At 38.2% G+C, this 18,350-nt stretch overlaps 2 protein-coding genes across 9 annotated transcripts in view; one reads left to right on the top strand and one right to left on the bottom strand.

The window, feature by feature from the left end:
- Positions 1 to 16,494, top strand: part of znf618 (zinc finger protein 618) — a 129,888-nt gene extending 113,394 nt beyond the window's left edge. For 5 of the 7 annotated variants that reach the window (XM_080211996.1, XM_080211991.1, XM_080211995.1 and 2 more), the window contains 7 exons: positions 371 to 460; positions 2,231 to 2,317; positions 3,324 to 3,365; positions 3,589 to 3,672; positions 6,527 to 6,604; positions 9,927 to 10,091; positions 12,845 to 16,494. In XM_080211996.1, coding sequence (XP_080068122.1) covers positions 371 to 460; positions 2,231 to 2,317; positions 3,324 to 3,365; positions 3,589 to 3,672; positions 6,527 to 6,604; positions 9,927 to 10,091; positions 12,845 to 14,361 — 2,063 coding nt within the window. In that variant the 3' untranslated portion in view covers positions 14,362 to 16,494. The remainder of the gene's footprint in view (positions 1 to 370; positions 461 to 2,230; positions 2,318 to 3,323; positions 3,366 to 3,588; positions 3,673 to 6,526; positions 6,605 to 9,926; positions 10,092 to 12,844) is intronic. The other 2 variants (XM_080211992.1, XM_080211993.1) reach the window with 2 other exon arrangements.
- The window catches only part of LOC145358204 (uncharacterized), a 131,843-nt gene that overhangs the window by 7,471 nt on the left and 106,022 nt on the right, over positions 1 to 18,350 (bottom strand). Inside the window, exon 23 of one of the 2 annotated variants that reach the window (XM_080212001.1) lies at positions 10,109 to 10,980. The exons of the other annotated variant lie outside the window; for it this stretch is intronic. The gene's annotated coding sequence lies outside the window, so the exon portion shown is untranslated. Of the gene's footprint in view, positions 1 to 10,108; positions 10,981 to 18,350 lie in introns of those variants that run through there. 2 annotated transcript variants of the gene reach the window in all.

Raw genomic sequence — 18,350 nt, 5'->3', positions numbered from 1 at the left:
CTGTCCACTAAACACCAATTGTTCATCAATTGGTGCATTCTCTAAGCCAGTGCCTCTACAAGAGTTCATTTGCCCACCTGTCAGCACTCCCTTCTCGCATAGGATAAATGTATTGACTCTTTGGCATTATATTCATAGAATCATAGAATCCCTACAGTACAAAAGGAGGCCATTTGGCCCATCAAGTCTGCACCGATTATAATCTTACCCAGGCCCCATTCCCATGTTCTTAGAAATGTCCTGTTGTGTGAAAAATGAAAAGCTTCATCAAAAGAAAATTTCAGCAGTACTCAAATTCTGCAGTACCAAACAACTTTTAATAACTGGGCTCAGCTTTGTTGGTTCTAACTATTTTGTTTCATTGTTCCAGAAACAGGTAGCTACATCTGTGAATACTGTGGCAAGCGTTACAAGTATTACACTCCCTACCAGGAACATGTGGCTCTGCATGCATCCTCTGGTATGTATTATGTTCCAAACATAAATTTCTTCTTGCTATAAGTAACACAATCACCTGGAGACTGTATTTAAGTTACCTACATATTTCAGTTAGTTTTAAGAATGTGTAAGAGTAGTGCTTTATTTATTCATAAAATGTGAGATTATTGGCAAGATCAACTTTTATTACCCATCCTTAATTGGTAGACCGTCACCATCTTGAACCATAATTTTGCTGTGAAGGTACTTGCATAGTGCTGGTAGGGAGATGGTTTTGACTCTGAACAAATTGGTAGTGTTTTTGCTTTGTATTCTTTCATGGGATGTGGGTGTTGCTAGCTGGGTGAGCATTTTTATTGCCTGACCCTCATTGCTGTTTGAGAATGTGGTGGTGAGCCTCCTCCTTGAATTGCTGCAGTCAGTGTGGTGTAGGTACACCCACAGTGCTGCTCAGAGAGGGAGTTCAAGAGTTCTGCAACTTTAAGGGGAGCTGGTGTTCCCAAACACTTACTCCCTTATCCGTCTAGGTGGTGGAGGTAGTGGTTTTGGAAGCCTGGTCAAATAAGGTCAACTTAGTTGCTGTAGTGGATGTTATAAATGGTAAACACTTCAGTCATGGTGTAACTTATGGCAGAGGAAGTGAATGTTTAAGATAGTAGATAGGATGCCAATTATATGAGCCCCTCTGACTTGAGTGCTATCGCGATTCAAGTGTATTTGGAGCAAAACTTGCCCAGGAAAATGGGGAGAATTCCATCACACTGCTGACTTGTGCTTTGGAGATAACATGAAGGCTTTGGAAGATCAGAAGTTAGTAATTGTAAAATATACAATCTCTGACCTCTTACAGCAGCAGTATTAATGTCATTCGTCTAGTTAATTTTCTAGTCATTGACTCTGAATATTCATTGTGGGGAATTCTGTGACAATAATGCTATTGAACTTTAAATTGTGCTGTTAGACTCTTTTCTCCGTCTTGTGCGGTCACTATCATTGGAGATGGTACTTAACTGTTTGTGGCATGAGTATTAGTTGTGACAACACAAACTTTAGTTTTTTTCCTCTTTAAAGGCTTGTAGAAACGTTTACTTTTTTTTTGAACATTCCGAGCTAACGTTCTCTTATACTGTACTTTTTTCCCTCTACCATTTCTTTAGTCATTATTTTTGTTGGCTCATGAAATCTGACAAACCTTCTCATCTAGCTAAACCATTGCTGGTGATGGCCATTGATACCTTATATCCAGAGTACATTGTGTCTCCTTGTTGTCCTCTGTGCTTCTTCCAAGTGGTGTTTAACATGAAGAGTACTGAATCATGAGCTGATGGAGGACAGTAGGTAGTAATCAGCAGGATGTTTACTTCCCCATGTTTGACCTGGTGCCATGAGTGCAGATGTGTGTTAATGAGGGCTGTATTATGGACAGGACATTTTATTTCCATCCTATAAAGATGGTCCCTATAATACTAAGTATTTAGAGAAGACCATGCTAAATTTATAACATCTTGTGTTTTTCAAAGAAATATTAATCCCTGAAGTAAATGAAAAACCTGCTTTTTTCATAATTTGATATGTTTGTTTTGATTTTGAGGTATAATTACACAGGGTACAATCCTTTTCCTCTACTAAAAATTAAATGTAAAAGAAATACATGACTTCAAATTAACTGTGATAAAGTTTCTGCAATTTCAGCATACAAGTGAAGAAACAGTCCAGAAATGATTTTTTTCAGGGCAAGATGTTTTCTGAAAAATAAATCTAATATTAATAACATTTCTGAAAAAATATACAGATGCAGAGAGTCCTCTTGGCAAAAGAAATGAAGCTAAACTGCCAAACGCATGTGAAGAAAATAACAATGGCTCACAGAATTCTAGTGGTACGTACGGTGCACAAAATAAATCTATAGCATGATCCTTCAAGTGATGCATCATTAAAGGCCATGGAATATGTACAGTGTGTAATTTAATTTCTAACTTTATTAAGTGTTTAAATGAGAGTCCCCTTTGTTGATGGGTTGAAGTTTGAGCTGGAATTTAACTGGAAAGTCAAAAAACGCAAATATCTAATATCAAGAATGAAGTCACTATAGCCCCAGATGACCATTGGTCTGGTGAGAAGCAAAGTTGAAAAGGTGAGGCCCTCATTAATAACCTCAGCTACTATGAGAATTGAGCCTGCACTGTTAGCATAGTTCTGAATCACAAACCAGTCATCCAATGAACTGAGCTAACCAACTCCACAATGATTATCAAAAATAACCATTCAGTAATTTAATACTCAGCATAATGTTTTCTCTGTTCTTGTGAACTGATATTTTCAAGCTTAATATTTAAATTGTTTCTCTGGGATCATTCCCAAGTTAAAGCAGTGGCTTAATCCCCTTTTATTCTCACCAGCTCTACCCCAGCATAGCTGGTAATGGAAGGTTGGAGGTCAGTACTAAGTTAGCACAAACTTTGCTTTAAGATTTTGTGGCTTTCACCATGGCACACATGCAATGTCATTACCTCCAACGGGAAACTTTCAACACTCGTCCTTTCCAGAAAATAATAAAAACTGGATCTGTAGTTCCATGATTCCAAATAATTTCCAGTGATTTTTGTTTCATTTTAAAGTTATTGGTTTGTATTTTGAGTTTGTTCAGTAAGCTACCCAAAAAGGGCAGTATAATAGCTGCATTCACATTTGTTATGATTTACTGAGTATAGGTTTGTTAAGTAGAATATAGCAGTATAACGAGAAAGATTGCTTGTATTAACATATGAACAATCGAGAATCTTGCACATACAGCATTACTACAAACATAGTTTGTTGTACTTCTGCATATTGCATTATAAATGCTTCTTTTGAAGTAAATGCACTGATCTCACAATGCTTTCCAGGAGGTACCAGCGTACAAAAGTCAGGTCTGCCTTCTGTCAAAAGTAAGTCAGACTTAATCTTTATTACAGTCATTAACTTTTAATGCAAGCTTGCTTGAAATTTAAAGCAAAAGTCTGATGTATATGTACAAAATAAATAAATCGTTTTAATTTACAAAAGATGTTGAAGTGAAAATGCTTGAACATACTGATGTGATAAAGTTAATTTTGCTTCTGAAAATTTGTGGAAATTGCGAATGAGGTATGGTTTGTTTAATGTTTGCAGATGGCTCCACATGTCAGAGCTGTGGAAATGAACATAAACACTGCACCTGCTTAAGACAACATGCACATAATAGCAGAGCAAGAGGTAATTTATGAAGTATTTGCTGTAGAAATTAGTGATAAAAATGTAAATATTTACCAACTAAATTTCTGTATTCACACCTCAATTATTCAGTGTAACAATGAAACACATGTTTATTTGCATTGCATGTTTATACATAATCACAGCAAATCATTACCATATAGGATTTGCCTTCATCTAGATATTCCTGGTAGTGGTATTGTCATTGGACTAGTCATTTAGAGACACAGGGTAATGCTCTAAGAGTTTGGGTTCAAATCCGACCAAGGCAGGTGGTGAAATTTGAATTCAATAACAATGATGACCATAAAACCATTGATTATTGAAAGCACCTGTCTGGTTCACAAATGTCCTTTAGGGAAGGAAATCAACTGTTCTTTCTTGATCTGGCATATATATGACTCCAGACCCACAGCAATGATTTGCAGCGCAATTCTGGATGGTTAATAAATGCTGGCCCAACTGGCAATGCCCACATCCCATGAATAAATAATATATCCTTTAGATAACTAAAGAATGGGTTAAATTGCCAAGACATGAAAGTCATGCATAATACTGATATTATATACTGTATTGTATTGCTGGCATTAATGTAGTATAAAGCTGCAGATGTAAGTTAATTGTTGCAATTTTATCAAAGTCCACTGCAGGTTTGGCTTGCATGTGCTGGATGATGGAATGCAGGGTTCCTAAAATGTGGCACTCGTTCCCAGTCAGGGCAGGAAGGTGAAAAATGCTGCTAACTTTAAAGTCTTTAGCAGAGTAAAATTAAATTATCAATTTGTTGAGTTGTGAAAAACAGCAACTAAATGGTCTTATCTTCTCCATGCAGCCCTTCCTGTAATGAGCAGAATTTGCTGGTTTTTACTTTTCAGATCTATAGCCCCGCAACACTTTTACCCTGGTTTATGGGCAGTCTTCAGGTCACTTGTCTGCAGAACAGTGTGACCAAAACAATGATGCAGGGGTGTTATGTCATTCCTTTCCAGTTGCAGAAAGGATTGGGCTTGAAGTAATGTTAAGTGGAAATACAATGGAAACCTACATTATAAAGTTCAATCTCTTTCCTGTCTATAGCAACCCAGAATCAAGAACACTGAGCAGGAAAATTGTTGTAAAAGGTTAAAAAATGGCTGCATTATAAAAAGCTGACTGAATCATTCTTTTTGACGCATCCTAACCAAAGTTACATTGTATGGCAAGTTACATTAATGAGAATTTGCCATCATTTGGAACTAACTTCTCATCAGTATTTATTTGTATTTTTCAGCCTCAAAAACCTTAGGTATTATTTGAATCAATTTTTCCCAAATAACTTTACTCCCATAGATGGCTGAATAATCCAGAATGTAGCTCCAAAAAAAACTTCATGTCATGATTCCTTTCTTTAATTTAAGTGGCTAAGGAATGCAATTCCTGGTGCGCCAACGTGTTGTTTCATAGAACAATAAAACACTGATTCGCAGCTGACATTTCTGATGTGCTAATGTTCTGCTCTGAGTCCCAGGCAGTTCTGAGAAAAAGCACACTTTCAGCAAGAAAAAGCAGAATGAGTTCTTTCAGATAACACTTGCGCGCTTCCTGCTAATCATCGACAAGAACACTGGCTATGACCTATCTTCACTTGGCCTAAATGCCATGGTGCTCAAAAGGATGGAGGTAACATAAAGGAGGGATGGTTAAAATGAACCTCAGACCATCAGTTAAATATGTTATTTCCTTAAGATCACAGTAATTTCAGTGTGTCTAAGGAAAGCTATAAGTAGCTGAATCTCACTTAAATCTATCGCAAATGACCAAGATTAAGTTAATGCCGGAGAACTATGCATCAAACAAACCCGAGCTTCTCCACAGAGCAATTCAAACATAACCATGATTTCTCTTTTTTGTTCAGTTGTGACACGGGCGGCATGGTAACACAGTAGTTAGCGCTGCTGCTTCACAACTCCAGAGTCCTGGGTTTGACTCCCGGCTCGGGTCACTGTCTGTGTGGAGTTTGCACGTTCTCCTCATGTCTGCGTGGGTTTCCTCCGGGTACTCCAGTTTCCTCCCACAGTCCAAAGATGTGCGGGTTAGGTTGATTGGCCATGCTAAGAAATTGCCCCTTAGTGTCGAAGGATTAGTGGGTATGATATGGGGGTAGGGCCTGGGTGGGATTGTGTTCGGTGCAGACTCGATGGGCCGAAGGGCCTCTTTCTGCACTGTAGGGTTCTTTGATTCTATGATTAAAAAAATGTAATATAAATAATGAATTTGTAAGATCATGTAGGAAGAATATTGATGGCTTCAATCTGTGGTTTACAAAATATTCTCTTCCTCCATTGAAATCGAATTGCATTTGTTTTAAACTTAGTGTGGTAGTTTCGTATTAAAATTCCAGTTGCTTCTTAAGATTTTAGTTGGTAATTGTATTTTTGAGAACACCTCTCGGATGCTGTGGCCAAATGGTGCAGTGGTAATAGCATGTTTGAATATTGCACGATGGGCTGTGGTTTTCAATATCAGATTTGGTTTGTTCGTGTAGGCATTTTTATTAAAGAAATCTTCCATCTGGTTTTCATTTTTCAGTTTTTATTTTTCCTACATTTTTTTCTTTCCTCTCTCCATATTAGTTCATTCATCCATACTGTCTTTGGTTAGAAGGGGATGTCATCAGTCACATGAGCTCATGGGAATGGTTTAAGGGAAACTTGCCGTGGAGGATCTATTTAAGAACTGATGAATTTTGCCCGTAGGCAAAAACAATGTAATGGTCACAGTTGAAATTTGAATTTGGTATTTTTATATGGGAGCACAATACTCCATTGTTGCATTGACTTTATCGTTTCTGATTTTTATCTTTTCTGTTCCATTTAAGAGCAATACACCTGTGGGGCATGTGGAATTCAGTTCCAGTTTTATAACAATCTAATAGAGCACATGCATTCCCACACAGGTAAGGGTATTTTTTCCCTAACAATTCTGTTGGTTCATTTGGGTATTAAACACTCTTCACAACAAATTCCGTTTATTGTACTTGTATCAGGAATTTTATTGTAAGAATATAAAGCTTTACAAAATGCAGGCATCTTTTAAGCTATAACCCTTTAACATACATTGCTATAAAAATTTTAATTTCTTAAACACCTGGTTTCATGTGCATTACAAAGATGTATGTAAAATAAAAGTCTCCTTTCAAATTCAAGATTAAGGTAACAGTTGTTGAGGATCTGTAGTTCCCATTTAATTTTGTTTGTGTTGAAATCATCCACCATATTACTGCTCTGAGCAGTATTTTACAAATGGAGGTAAAATAAGCATTTTGAATACAAGGAATTATTTCTGTGAAAACACTACTAAACGGGGTCTTGCTGAAAAAAGAGTTGAGTTGTCAAAATATTTTGTCTTGTACTCATCAGGGCAGAAGCAAGAATGCCACATGTCAAAGGAACAACAATTCATACTGCATGAGAAGAATTCTGATTGATATGAGGGTTGACTCTGTTAAAGGCATTACCATAAAGAATGCACCAAAGAACAGCTACCTCACACGTTTTTGTTTACTTTGAAAAAGACACAATGGTTGGACATATTCTTTCCATTTGCAGAAGACAGATCCCTGCATATGCATGTGTAGCTTCTAGCAAGGAAAAGTGAGCTACAGTTTAAGTCCAAGTGATGATGTTAAATTGGTTGCAACATTTAGAATTGTTCAGCAAATTGCTGTCTAATCACAGAACCACATCAAACATGAGACATTATGTTCAAAGTTGCAGGCGTGGGCTGGTTGAGCAGAGTCAACATTCTGCCTATTGCAAACCAGGAACATGCTGTGTGATAGAATCCGTTAGTGGTGCGTTCAGATGCATACCTGGCATTGGCACCAATTTAAGATTATTGGTTGGCTCACAATATGGTTCACTTAAATTTGCTAGAAGCCACATTTATTCATGCACAGGGACCTCTACTTTGCAGGCATTTTTCGTGCCAATGCCTTGACCAGTTAGAATCATCTTGCCAACCAATTGCATCTTTTTTTCATGCACTGTGTTGAGGCTTCCTTTGAAATTTAGCATTTTTGCATCTGTCCTGATGAGTGCAAGATGGAAAAACTTTGACATCATGTCTCTTTTTTTTCTGCAATTCACATGTTCTGCACTACCAAGTGACTATTACAAAAGACATCAAATTATATCATACCAAACAAATCTCAAACCTTGATGTCTATCAAGTGCAGATGTATCATCCCAGTGCATAATTAGGTATTCTAGGGATCACATTTAAAAATGTGCGTAAGTACATGCTCTCAGCTGAAAATCCATGTGAGGTAGTCCAGGGCGTGTGTGTAATATATGGATTGGGAATTATCAGAAAATCTTTGAGCTACTTTTCACAATCCTCACTGCAATTCAGTAGAACATCCTTGGTTGTATTGGTTGATGAAAGCAGTGTACAAGGTAAATTGAGATGGTTCATATCTATCTTGTTTGTCATAAGTTAAATGCGCCTTTAATTCAAAATACACTCATGGGAAACCACGCTTAGCCAAGACTGAGGTACGAGTAAACTTTACCTTCGGTGACGTTCTGACCATGTGGTACTTATGAGCATCTGGTTCTTGTCATAATTTCTATACAGATTTCATTTTGAGCCAAGTTATATCACCTAATTTTTATCTACGTCCATAGTCGCAGAGCAATACAGCACAAAAACAGGCCCTTCAGTCCAACAAGTCCATGCAGACCATGGTCCCCTCCCAGCTAGTCCCAGTTGCCCACATTTGGCTCACATTCCTCAAATTCTTTCCCATCTATGTACTTATCCAAGTGCTTTTTAAATGTTGCTATTGTACTCACCTCAACCACTTGCTCAAGCAGCTCATTCCATACACTGGTCGCATTCTGCATGAAGGAGATGCCTCTCTAATCCCTTTTAAATCTTCCCCTCTCACCTTAAATCTTTTGCCCTCTAGTTTTCAAGTCCCCATCCCTGAGAAGAAGACTGCACGTTCATCCTCTGTATGCTCCTCATGGTTTTGTAGACTTCAATAAAGTCACCCTTCATTCTCCTACATTCCAAGAAATAAAGTCCTAGCCTGGCCAAACTCTCCATATAACTCAGGCCCACTTGTATTGTCAACATGCTCGTAAATCTTCTTTGCACTCTTTCCAGTTTGCCAATGTCTGACCAAAACTGTACTCAATACTCCCAAGTGCGGCCTCACCAACGACTTATACAACTGTAACATAATGTCCCAACTCCTATACTTAATGCCCTGACTGATGAAGGCCAGTGTGTTAAATGCCCTTTTCACCATCCTATCTACCTGTGACGCTGCTTTCAACAAACTATTTACTTGTACTCCTAGGTCCCTTTGTTCCTCATCACTCTCCAGGGCCCTATCATTCATTGTATAAGTTCTACCATGGTTTGTCTTTCCAAAATACGACACCTCTCACTTATCTGTATTGAAATCTATTTGTCAATCCTCGGCCCACTTCCCTAACTGATGACGATCTCCCTATAATTTTTGATAACTTTTTCGCTATTAAATTCGCTGTTAGTAATTGGATCACTCTTGAGCAGCAGCCTTTTTTTTTAAGAATGTACAAGATTTCTCCTACAATCCAAATAGTTTTGTATGGACAAGAATGCCAGACTGTTCTTCAACCCTGAAACATTTGCTTGTATCCAAGTTGAAACATTAAGATGTGTTATGGTCATTATTTTGAGCAAAATGCAAACTTACGTGAACGTCCATTTAAGTGTTCTATATGACCCATGTAGTTTCATGCTACACATCAGTCTTGATAGCTACTTGTTCACCGCTTCTGTACAGAGGATACAGTCTCTTTGACAAAGGTTGCATTTTTTCTATTTGTTCATGGGATGTGAGCATTGCTGGCAAGACCCGAATTGCCTTTGAGATTGGTGTCTTTGTTCTTCCAAGGGACATTTTCCACACCATGACCCATGTCCTGGAGATTGAAATGGATGTAAAGCAGACAATTCCCGAAACTAAGTGATATAGTACAGGAATAACAGAGTACAATGGCACCAGTGTACTGCATAACAAAACATCTAGAAAGAAGCTGGTACTTTTTTTTGCCTTGCCCGCTACCCCTACTTTCCTGTTCACCTCAGTAATATGGCACAGTAGTGGTCAGACTCTAGTTGTATGGGGGGTTTGTTCCAGACAACTGAAAATACTATAAGGTTGTTAATCCTCTTTTTCATTCTATTTAGTCTTGTAATCCACATGGTTTCTTTTATTCTAGCTGATAATGAAAACAGCTTAGCGATTAAACAAGTACAGACACCTCGCACTGCTGCTGCCACTACATCCACTTCTACTTCTGCTACTGCTACTACGACTACAGCTGTTGCTGCTGCTTCTCCAGAGAAGAAGAATGCACACCGCCAGAGCAATTGCACAAATGATGGTATGTCTAATGTTGAAGTGCTGGACAAATGTGGGAAAAAGTGCTTGGAGTTTCTAAGATGAATATATTAGTATTGCCTGAGCTTGGATCTGGATTTCCTTTTCTAATTTTAATCCCTATCAAAACAAAATGTTAAGTGTATTGAACAGCACCACACTTGACAGCAATACAAAATGGGTTCGTTGTAAGGTTCAGTTTAGCAGTATTTCATGTGGGGGTGGGGGAGTAGTAAGTGGTCATTTAGCACTTGCCTCAGAAAATCATTAATACAGGGAGACAAACATTGGAAAAGTAAATGATTCTCATTTAAAATTCACATTTGTGCTCACTTCAGTATGTGAAAGCTAAATGAGAAATTATAAAGAACAAAGAACAACACAGCACAGGAAACAGGCCCTTCGGCCCTACAAGCTTGCGCCGCCATTTTAAAATTCAGTGAGTGCCTCGTTCAATCCTCCTCCTACCTATGACTTTTGTCTACGCCTCTAGGACTCCATAATAAAGGTGTGCAAATTTAGAGAATTATGTGTGCGCCAGATTAAGGGAGGTCTAATTTAGGGACAATTTGTTAACACCAGTCAGCCTAAAAGCACGTTTTTGGGGTGTGGGAGGAAACCGGAGCACTCGGAGAAAACCCACGCAAGCAGGGGGAGAATGTGCAAACTCCCACAGACACCGACCCAAGTTGGAGATCCGACTCAGGTCCATGTATCTGCACAGCAAAGAGTGATAGTCACTGAGCTGTCGTGTTGCCTGTCAGTTGGTCCAGTTTAAGCGTACACTAATGACGTGAAGCACTAGGCAACTCTTGAAGCAACATCCAAGAGTAGCCCTCGCAAGACCCACCGCGTGTATGCCCCTTGTTGGCCAACAAGGTGGACCGAATCACCTGTAGATGTTAAAAAAAACACATCAATAAACATACACAGCTTATACGGACATTCACGGAAGATCCCGAGAAGCTCAAACGTCAGACAGGTGAGCCATACAATATGCTGGATGGCCCATAGGAATCTATTGATTCCCAGGAACGTCCTGAGGCTCTTGATCCTTAATTAGAACAATCTTTTGTATCCCTCCATTTCTAGTCTGCTCATGTGCCTTTCTAGGTAAGCCTCAAACAACTCTAGCATGCCTGCCTCCACCAGCCTACTTGGCAGTGCGTTCCAGGCTCCCGCAACCCTCTTTGCATTAGAGGCCTAGCAATTTCATCTCTCATCTCCCTGAGCAGCCTAGGATAAATGCCATCAAGCCCCAGAGATTTATCAGTTTTAATATTACCTAAAAACCCTAACAGTTCCTCCCTTGTAATGGATATTTTCTCCAACGGGTCAACAATTCCCTCCAAGACATTTCCAGACAACAAGTCCCTCTCCTTCGTGAATACTGACGCAAAGTTAAATTATGTGGGAACAGCTAAAATAATTTTTCTAAGAAAAATGTGAGAGGTACTTTTTTTTTGCAAGAGCCTGCTTAATGAAGTACATTGAATTTAAAGTAACATAACTGAATTGTATGTTATCTGCTTTGTCCAATTTGTATGTTTGATTTGATTTTTTTTCAAATCTGTTCCAAAAAAGTATTCAGCCAAATGAAGCAAAGCAACAAATATTTTTAGACAAAGCACTGTAATGGCATGTATACTCGTATAAGAAATGTCCTGCATACATGATATCCTATTCTCCACTTTCTACCTAAAAAAAACAGGTAGAAAAATATTGTATAATGTATACTTGAAGTTTAGCGTAATGCAGTGCTGAAACTTAGCAGAAGTTCCTTCATTTCAAATTTTAGGACGTTTTTCATGAATGTGTCTTGTAATGCAGCAGTTAAGTTGGTAGATCTAATATTCAGAGCAATATGCGTGAGTTGAAAACAATACTGGATTATTAGTTGCCAGTGATCTGACAAAGTATGGGCCTAGTTTGCATTTTCATATTTTTAAGTAGAATACAGCAAGTAATTATCAGTCTCTATAATTTAAATTACTCCCCAGATTAAACAAGAATATATGGTAAAATTCATCATTAACTTGTGCTGAAAGAAGATTAATAGTAACAAAGTAAGAAAAAACCTTACACAAGAGTATAAAGTTTATTCTGCTTTAAAAACGCATTTGTAACTAATTTGGATGGATATGGGTTTGGGTGTAGGGGGCTGTCTGCAATCAGCTTTAGATTTGTTCTTCAAGGCTTCGGATTTTCCTCAGTGGCAATTAATTCTTATGTTTTTCAGATTGACTTTGCTTGCTGACTGTGCTGCTTGAGATGCTGCAGTTACCAAGTTCTGTCTTTTCAGTGAAAATTTTGAATTTCTGATCTCTTAAGGCGAACAGCTTCTTAAGGGATGTTGCCCAATAAAATCTCCTTTTTAAAATCCAGTTGGATGCTTTAAACATAATTCATATTTGCAGTGGTTTGAGGGGCCAGCTTATTGACCGCAGTTGCTCTTGGTTCCCAGAAATTTGAATCCTTGTGCATATGTGCTATATTGCTGATATCTACTTTGTATTAATGAAGTTCCACTCTCCACACCAACTCTGCCTCTCCTGCGACCCATTCCCCTACTTAAATCTTTGAACAGCTTGTATGCAAGTGCACATGATAACATTTTCATTAACTTGATGAAATAGGCAAGGGAAATGATTAAACAGAAACATTGACATAAATATCAGAGCATTGTGTAGCTATCGGGAAGCATCTTTATAATTATAAATTGCAGTTGTTTACATAATGATTTATTTTCATTTGCAGTGAATAGCTCAGTCCTTGAAAAAGAACGTCAACTCATTGCTGAAAAGTTGCTCAGAGTGATGTGTTCTGACCTGAACGCCCTGACTGTGATAAATGGAAAAGACTTTGTCAAACTTGCTCAGACACTTGTTGATGTTGGTGCTCGCTATGGATCCTTTCCTGTGGCTGACATCCTTGGGAACATGAATACACTTGCTCTGAAACATCTGCCCAGAATGTACAACCAGGTGAAGGTAAAAGTCACATGCGCACTTGGAAGCAATGCATGCTGGGGAATAGGTGTCACCTGTCATTGTCAGAATGTTGGCTCGGAGTCCTACTACATTCTAACAGCACATCAAGTAGAGGGATTGCAAATGAAGAGATATGTCCTAGGCATTAAAGAAGTAGATGGCAAAGAAACTGGTGAGCAGGTTCACCAGTGGGTGTTGAATGTACTTTCAGAATTTGTCATGTCAGAGATGCGAACAATTTATGTCACGGATAGCAAAGTCAGTTCAGCCACACTGTTGAAAGCTGGAATGTGCCTACGATGTTCAGCTTGTGCATTAAACTCAACAGTAAGGAGTGTACTTAATGAAAGGACATTGCAGGCACAAAACATGCCAGAAGTTACTGAACTTGTGAGTAACTGTATACAGTTAATGAGTTCGCTGGAACAAGGCACCGTCACTCCAGAATTATCCAGCCTTCTTGAAGGGCAGCAGGTCCCTTGTTGCTGGAATTCTGTTGCAGATTCTCTCCTCCTTGTACATGAGAAGTATGAGCAGTTACGAGAATTAATCAGTGGAAGGAAGGAACTCAAGCACCTCCAAAACTGCAATAAAAGTTTGTTGAGCAACCTTACAGCCATTTTGGCTCCAGTAAAACAGGCTGTAATAGAACTGAGTTGTGAAAACAAACCAACGTTACAGCTTGTGCTCCCAACCTACGTGAAATTAGAGAAACTTTTCACTTCCAAAGCTAATGATGCTGGCACCGTAAGTAAACTGTGCCACCTTTTTCTGGAGTCTTTAAAGGAGAACTTTAAAGTGGAGACTGCCCACAAAGTAGCAATGGTCCTTGACCCACATCTGAAGCATTTGAGGTCTGTGCCACACTACCAACAAGAAGAGGTAATCAATAGAGTTTGTGAAATGATTTCAGACATTGGACAGTCTCGTGAAGATGTCATTGAATTTGAACCTGCAAGAAAGAAAATGTGTGGGATTAATGAAAATCTGAAAGCATCACCAAAGAAAGAGGTGAACCAGGATGAGCGAAAAGATGAAGTATTTCAATATTTAAAGGAACCTGTGCCCAATAAAACTGTAGACTTGTTCAGTTACTGGTCAAATGCCACTCAAAAGCATCCTAAGTTAGCCAAACTTGCCTTTTGGCTTTTGGCTGTGCCAGCAGTTGGTGCAAGAAGTGACTGTATGAATAATTTTGGTGAGACATTTTCAGGAAAGCAAAAAGGCCAGCTGACACCTGAGGTGGTGAACAAACTGATGTTTTTGAGATCAAACTTGCAATAGCTGCCTCTCTGTCTGACATATTGGTGCTCTAAAGCAGAACTAAACCCAGGTGGTGAAGTCAGTTTTATTACATAACTTTTTCTTACTGTGATAATTTTTGTCTTATTTCTGTGGTCAGGCCACGCTGTATTTGTTAAGATGTTATGGAGGTGAGCTGCTCCTGTTGGCTTTCTGAGTTTATTCAGTGAGTGGCTGGACCATGCAGACCAGGAATAGCCCAGATTTGATCCCTCGTCTGTGCTGAAGTAATAAGCGAATGAGCTGTAACTGCTTTTTGGGCCATGTTACTATTAATCTAAGTAAGTAGTTAGAACGTACTGATCATAAAAATGTTTTTCTGAACTGAGCATTTAAGTTTATTGATTGCATAATTTGCAACAAAATGGTTAAATTTACATCTTAATTGAAGCCATCACGCCAAGATTGGAGCATGCATTAAGTTGCGGGAAATTTGCAGTTTGTCCATTTTGTGCTTCCAGCAACCACCAGGGTCAAATCTGTGTGATCTCTGTCTTTTACTGTTGTCTCTGGCTATACCCTGTTCATATGTACCAAATGCACAAAGAAGAAAATAGTTCCAATCTTAACTGTTAAAATGTAATTGATAACGAGAGAAAAGAAAATTAATTCCCAGCCAAAGTTTGACTCCCTCCATGGTTCTGCACTCAGCCTGTGCTCTCCTGGCTTTGTATTTTGATTATCTTTAATATAGACAGTTGTCTAAAATTACAATGTATGCAGATGGTGCTGTTGTATATTACTTGTCAAATTCAGTGGAGCTATTATCTTCTACTACGAGATATGTCTCCTGTTTTGAAAGTGGTTATCTGACAGTCATTTATATAATTAAAGTGTCATGTTCTCTGACTAGAAAGTTCCCAGACTACGAAATTTGATGTCCAAATTAGTGGAACTTGATGAGAATTTAATATTAAATATTTATCTAGATGAAGTCTGACTTTCAGATATCTGCTAAATATTTTGAAGAAAATATTACACCAAAGTAGCTCCATTTGAGACATGAGGGACATTGGAAAAATACTGAACACTTGATTCATCTTAACTGGTTTTATTTTAAACTAACAAAGCCATATACTCAAAACCAAATATTAACATACAACAATCCAAAAATACATAGTGTGACAGTACTGTAACAAAAGTGACTTAAAACGTTGAACATGAAACACAACAACCGACCAAAAAAACAGCATATGAGCAACTCCTCACTCCAATCCAATTTTTGAGCACTGTACCTGACTCTTGAATCTAGTTTAAAGGAAGGTTGAAACCAATGCAAACTAACAGATGGAGCAGCGTTCATTAACCTCATTGATAAATCTCTACTAAATCCAATATAAAGAAAAAATTACAGTGATCAATAATTTATAAAATTGTTTTCTGCAACTACTCCCCGGAAGCTATTGAAAGCTATTTGCAAGTCCGTATTCTACCAAGGCTACTCATCCTCTCCTTCCAGTAGTTACCCTTGCAAATGTTTGTGCAAGCTGCTGTTATCCTGACAAAGGAATCCTTCAGTGTTATCCAGTAGGAGAATGCCATTGCACCTAGAAGTCTGTATTTGACAATGTCTGTATTATTCAAAAGTACTTTCAAATAACTCTTTGAACCTCAAATATGCTACCAAATATGGGAGATCATACCCATAGACTAATTACATTCATGATGAAAGTATTTGGTCATTAACCCAGTTGTCCAAAGTCTGGTGTCCCATACATTTTATGAGTAACTCTGAGCTATATTCATAATATTTGGGTTTACTTAACACAAAAATATATACAGTCTGCCATTTTGTGTATTCCTCAGATGAAATTTGTTAACAAAATCCTTTTTTCCAAATTGTATGCTCTCTTGCTGTCTCACAGATTGTCAGACTTTTTCAAAGCATAGAGACACAAGTATTTTACTATTTAGGATATGTAAAACTCTGTTCTTCAATGCAAGGGCTCTGTGTAGTCACATTAGAACTCTATGAATAGAAAGTGATATTTAAGCTGGATTTGCTCAAAAGAGCATCACTTTGAATAAATTGTTATTAATCTTGTGCAGCCCAATCTTTAAAACAGCCAGGCTTCTTGTTGATCTGTATATATGAATTAAACTAAAATGGTGACATATCGGACTGTAATTAATTGTCTTGTTTGAGAATTTTCACAAACTTTCCCCTTGGAACCAAGTGAATCCAAAACCAACCATTATTATGGCACAGAAAGAGGCCATTCGGCCCAGCAAATCCATGCTGGTTCTCTGAGCCATCCAGTCAACCTTTCCTTCCCTGTTCTATCCACATAACCTTGTAAGTTTATTTCCCTCAAGTACCTGTCTAATTTCCTTTTGAAATTGTCGATTGTTTATCCTTCTGTCACCCTTATAGATGAAGTGATCCAGATCTTGATGCGTGTAAAAAGATCTTCCTTGCATCCTCCTTTCCCCTCTTCCTCCTCCCAACCCCACATCTCTAGCCCAAAACCTTAAATCTGTGGTTCCCTATTCCTTGTTATGATCTGCTAATGTGAACAACTTAACATTGTCCAAACCTGTCATTGTCTTATCCATCTATATCACATCTCCCCTCAATCTCTTTTCCTCCAAGAAAAACCCAGCTTTACCTAATCCCTCATCTCTGGAACCGTTTTGCCTTGGGATTAAATGTAGGACATAATTTCAAGGGCTTTTACTTAGGCTCTGTTAATTATGATTTTCAAGGAAACTAATCAAAATGCCACCACTTGCAATTCCTTTGGTAATACCATTTTCATGCCTGAGCAGGGTCAACATGCCTACATATTGATAGACTCTAACTATATGTTCATAAATTTTTAATGGTGAGAATGGAAGAAATTGATTAACATTTAGTTTAAGTGCAATCAATTTCACCTCTTGTACCAAAATTACTAAGCATTACACATTTACAATCCAGAGTAAGAATCCCAAATAGAAAAACCCTTCATTTTCACAACCAATTGGTATTTCTGTATTTTCTTACTCTGGTGCTGTTCAGAAGTTTTCTCTGCTATGAGAATAGCAATGAGAAAAATTATTTCTACAGTGGTTTGTAGAGATTTAACATTAATTGAATAATTAGCATTAATCATGAGCTTTACTTTATCTTGAATTAATAAAGACCCTCTGATAATCAGAGTGTGGTCACAGAGCTTGGCATATAAAGGGTCACTTTTATCGTAGCTTGTGAATAATGTGCATGCTGGAAACTTTGGTTGACATCTTCCATCCTGCCATGAGTTGGTCTGGTTGGCCCAGTAGCATGAATGGGACCCCTCGTATGCTTGAGGTATTGGTTTGCTGGGACTGTGGCTCAAGCATGCTTGGTCTTTTTGAGTTCTAGCTTTGGTCCATACAATAGCTGATTGGATTGCCAAATGTCTTTCAAGTATTTCTAATTTTTGCTAAAGTTTCAAATATAAATCTATAGTTTTTAGTCTTAAGAAAAATCCTCTGCTTTGTTGCTGTTAGATAAGGTATCTGTGCCACAAAAAAAGGTTATTACTCATGTTTTATCATAGAATAATTCACCAGTTACTCAATTAAATTTTGCATCTGTTGTGCTTATACAATTTCTAACATTGATAGTTCAAAGGCCCTTAACTCTCCAAAAGGCTTCATGACCAATGGCTCCAGTAAGTATACCACTGGAGTGCATGTATAAGGTATCTGCAACTCAGTCTGCTTGTCTTAGGAATAAGAACATAAGAAATAGGAGCAGGAGTAGGCCATCTGGCCCTTCGAGCCTGCCCCGCCATTCAATAAGATCATGGCTGATCTGTCGTGGCTCAGTTCCACATTCCCGCCCTCTCCCCATAACCCTTAATCCCCTCTCATCAAAAACCCATCAACCCGCGTCTTAAAAATATTTAGCGAGGCAGCCTCCACCACCTCAACGGAATCACCACAGATTTTCTGCTGCTGTTGTGATGCATGCTTCCATTTAGTCTCACTGCACAGCTTTCCGT

Source organism: Carcharhinus amblyrhynchos, chromosome 25 (genome assembly GCF_965287045.1).
Source record: "Carcharhinus amblyrhynchos chromosome 25, sCarAmb.v2.hapA, whole genome shotgun sequence".
Lineage (NCBI taxonomy): Eukaryota > Metazoa > Chordata > Chondrichthyes > Carcharhiniformes > Carcharhinidae > Carcharhinus > Carcharhinus amblyrhynchos.
The sequence above is the reverse complement of the archived record's forward strand: the minus strand, read 5'-3'. Positions and strand labels throughout refer to the sequence as shown.